This window comes from Priapulus caudatus, unplaced genomic scaffold (assembly GCF_000485595.1).
Source record: "Priapulus caudatus unplaced genomic scaffold, Priapulus_caudatus-5.0.1 Scaffold679, whole genome shotgun sequence".
Lineage (NCBI taxonomy): Eukaryota > Metazoa > Priapulida > Priapulimorpha > Priapulimorphida > Priapulidae > Priapulus > Priapulus caudatus.
This window is the reverse complement of record NW_014577740.1, coordinates 70,626-74,462: the sequence shown is the minus strand read 5'-3', so window position 1 is coordinate 74,462 and position 3,837 is coordinate 70,626. Positions and strand designations below refer to the sequence as shown.

At 41.7% G+C, this 3,837-nt stretch overlaps 1 protein-coding gene across 1 annotated transcript in view; it reads left to right on the top strand.

Moving 5' to 3' along the window:
• The window catches only part of LOC106812726 (high affinity cGMP-specific 3',5'-cyclic phosphodiesterase 9A-like), a gene marked incomplete at its 3' end in the record, with an annotated part of 44,335 nt that overhangs the window by 22,773 nt on the left and 17,725 nt on the right, over window positions 1–3,837 (top strand). The window contains 2 exon segments of the mRNA XM_014816678.1: window positions 597–699; window positions 2,374–2,516. Coding sequence (XP_014672164.1) covers window positions 597–699; window positions 2,374–2,516 — 246 coding nt within the window.

The window sequence follows — 3,837 nt, the reverse complement described above, 5'->3', positions numbered from 1 at the left end:
TGTATACCGTGTATACTCGATTACTCGCTGAAATGAGGACATGCAAATTTAACCGCGGCCATACACAGTGAAAGCATATGTACATAAATCGCCGTGTGTCGGTGGCATAATATATGTGGCGTGTGCGACTGTTGCGTGCATGCCCATGCTTGAGCTGTTTAAACTAAATGTAGCGTGCATGGGGGTACGCACGCACGCACGCGCACTTCGCCACAACTCACAAAATCCCACACACACACACACACACACACACACACACACACACACACACACACACACACACACACACACACACACACACACACACACACACACACACATCAGTATTGGATAAAACATACTAGAATATATCTATGTGGGTGAATGTGCTCATCAATTATACTCTGGGTTAGGTTGGGTATAAAATTTCTAAGAATGCGGTCCTTAAAAAAATAAAATAAATATCTGTGTGCATTAAAATTAATGAGTGTAAATATTTGAGGCTCGGCAAACACAGAATTTCACAGATGCCCCCACAGAGAAATTCCAAAAAATAGCAAAATGCAAAGATAGCATTATCGTCGCAAAAACGTGAACAAACTGTTCTTGTGTTTCAGGCTCCAGCACTTGGAGAAGAAGATGATGTTGGATGGGGGTGAGACGCCGTCGGTAGTCTACGACGTCCGCAACAAAGTCGAGCAGTTCCGCGAAAAACTTGAAGTACGTACGAGTGACGGTACGACCCACTAGCGGTGATTAGTGATGTCCCGATGATGTATGAAAACAAATAATCGATTATTGGAAATACCAAAACAAACAAACAAGGAACTGTACTCACGATGTGTGAATTGATATGACAAGTAGAGCACAAGTCCTGCAGGGGCCCGTTGTCAGAAACATCGTAAAGTTAATGCTAATGTTAATGCTACGATAACACTTACGACTAATGTTAATGCTACGAGAGTACTTTTAATGTTTTAATAAAGGCATTTAAACCATTTCTTTTTAAATTGATTAAATACTGTATAGGAACAGACATTGATATACATACAGCAACCTTCACAGAATTAATACATGATCATAAAACATGATAATATTGAATGCTATGTATAATTGTATATACAAAGTAAGATTAAATTAAATCTATGCTATTATTAACCGATTATCCGATTATAATCGATTATCGATCGGTTAAGGGAAACCGGTAATCGATTATGAAATTCCAGCCGATTCCCATCACTAGCGGTGATGTTGCCATTCTGTCGCCGCGCATGTACAAATGTGACGTCTGCAGATTCATTTAATGTGAATACTGTTGATGAGTTAATTACGAGGGTTTGAATTGTGTTTTTTTAATTGTTTGTGCCTCCATTTGATTGTCTGTCTATAAACACATCTATAAAATATGTATATGAGAAGTGTTATACAGGGTCTTAGCCTAGTATGGCGTTCTCATCCTTGTGACCTCGGTCTTACTAGTGCCATATTGATGTGATCCTAGTGACCTTGGTCTGACCCTGGTAACCTTGCTCTCACTCTGTACGCTTGGTCTCAAGCTGGTGACGTCATTGCGCTGGCCTCTAGTCAGCCTCGTTGCTCCAGCATGACAGCGTTTCTAACAAGCTCTTTCAGAAGACTTAACTGACAACATTTGCCGAGCATTTACAGGCGTTCCGTCGAGTTATTTCGGAGCGCCGAGTCGCTCACGACTTTAGTGAAATTTGCGGTGCTCCCGTGTAAACAATGTAACGACACTTAGCGAAATAATGAAATGCTCCCATGTTTTACGAAAATCAGCATGTTTAATGTGTCTGCTCTGTGTTCTGATGTTGGTGACAGCTGGCCGGGTGGATAGTACTTTCACAACAAGCGGATGTTCTTTATGCTGATTCTATCGATTCGTGTCATAATATCCTCCACGTATCCTATTCTGTAATGGTTTTATCTCAGTGACCCGGTACTAAAAAGCTCCGCTCAGTATAGCGGTGTGAATCTGTGTGCATATTCAATAAGCATCTAGGTTCACCGTAACTGCATGATTTCTTTAGTTATGTATAGTCCACGATCAAGTCTTGAGGGAGATTTACACGTGATCGCTACTGAAAAGTGTGATGACATCTCAGCCACTTAGTAATGAAGTTAGGAGTTCTGTAGAGACAGCTTTCTGTACACGAAAATCCATTAGTATCTTGGTTCGTACAAGCATAGAGTGAATAATCTTGTATGACATTCTATTACAGTATTGTTAGGATCCTAAACATATCTAAGCTATAGTATAGTGGTGTACTATAGCATCTATGCTATGGTATACTAGAATACTGTCCACGTAAGTGTGTTGTAGTTGCAATAGCATTATATTATTCTAAAATCTTCTTTAAAAAAATACATTTTCAGAATGTCGAACATTTGTCTTGGCTGGGATTGTTCAAGGATATATCGTCCGGAACATCGCTGGATCCATTCTGGAATCGGCAAAACACGCATCGCAAAAGCGCCGAGCACAATCGACGGGTCTTCGAAAAGTACCTCAAAATCACGTAAGAAATAGAAAGTTCAGCATTCGCGATGTTGTGCTCACTTCCCACATGTACGTCTGTCATTCGTCTCTGTTTAACTCGACGAGTCACATATACGTAATATACTTTGCATTGAGCGTGTCTGTAAACGAATTTACATTTCTGAATTTGACGTTATGAAATCCGTTTCAGTGGGGGATCGATGTTGGGGCATGCATGAAAACGTCCGTTTGCAAAGTTAATGTGTTTGCAAACAACGCATTTATATTCCTGACACACTTCCAATCTTATTACGTCGTTACATGCTTAGACTATAGATCTTTTTACATTTTCAGTTTTCCTAAATAATACAATTTCGGTATTAACACTGTTTGTGCATCTATGCTATGGTATACTAGAATACTGTCCACGTGTACGTTTGTCTAAGCTGGCGTAAGTCTACGTGACACCCCCAATACGTTTGTGAGTGAGCGATCATTGTTCATGTGAGGGTGTATTGCACGCGATGCATGTAAGTGATGTGTCAGTGTATGTGCCTTCGTACGCGCGTGCGTGTGCGTGCGTGTGTTTGTATAGGTTTCTCGCGTGCGTGCGCGCGTGCGTGCGTGCGTGCGTGCGTGTGTAATATTAAGTAGTGCTCTTGCATTTTAATGCATGACTGACACTGTGTGCCGGTGTACGTGTATCCGTCGCTCTATTCTATGTGCAATTAACGTGCGTGTGTGACCAACTGATATTGATCCTGGGCACAGTCATTAGCGTGATAGCGCTAGTTATACGGTGCTAGTCTGAGCGTACTGACTTTACTCGGTCGTGATTGATATTTTAGACAGTGGTAGCATTGTGAGCATAAATTAGAAACGCATAAAACACCTATAGCCCACACACTTCTCTAGTATGATAACTAAATGACATTTTCAGATCCCTGCCATCAGATGGTTACAGAAATAAAAACGTCTTCTTTAACGAATTAGGGGATGACGGTAGTTTTCCCTATGTGAGCCGTGATAGGAAAGCTCGCGGGCTTATAACCTGTCGTGCAATGTTATCTTGGTGGTATCGTGCATCCTGCGTTCGTTCGCATCGTTCCCTATCAGATTACACAGTCTTGCTTAATGGCATCGCGTGAGTGTCGCGTGACGACCAGAGCATGGATGTGCGATGGTTTACTGTAGAGAGAGAATGAGAGAGAGAGAGAGAGAGAAAGAGAGAGAGATAGAGAGAGAGAGAGAGAGAGAGAGTAGGAAGAGAGAGAGAGAGAGAGAGAGAGAGAGAGAGAGAGAGAGAGAGAGAGAGAGAGAGAGAGAGAGAGAGAGAGAGAGAGAGAGAGAGAGAGAGAGAG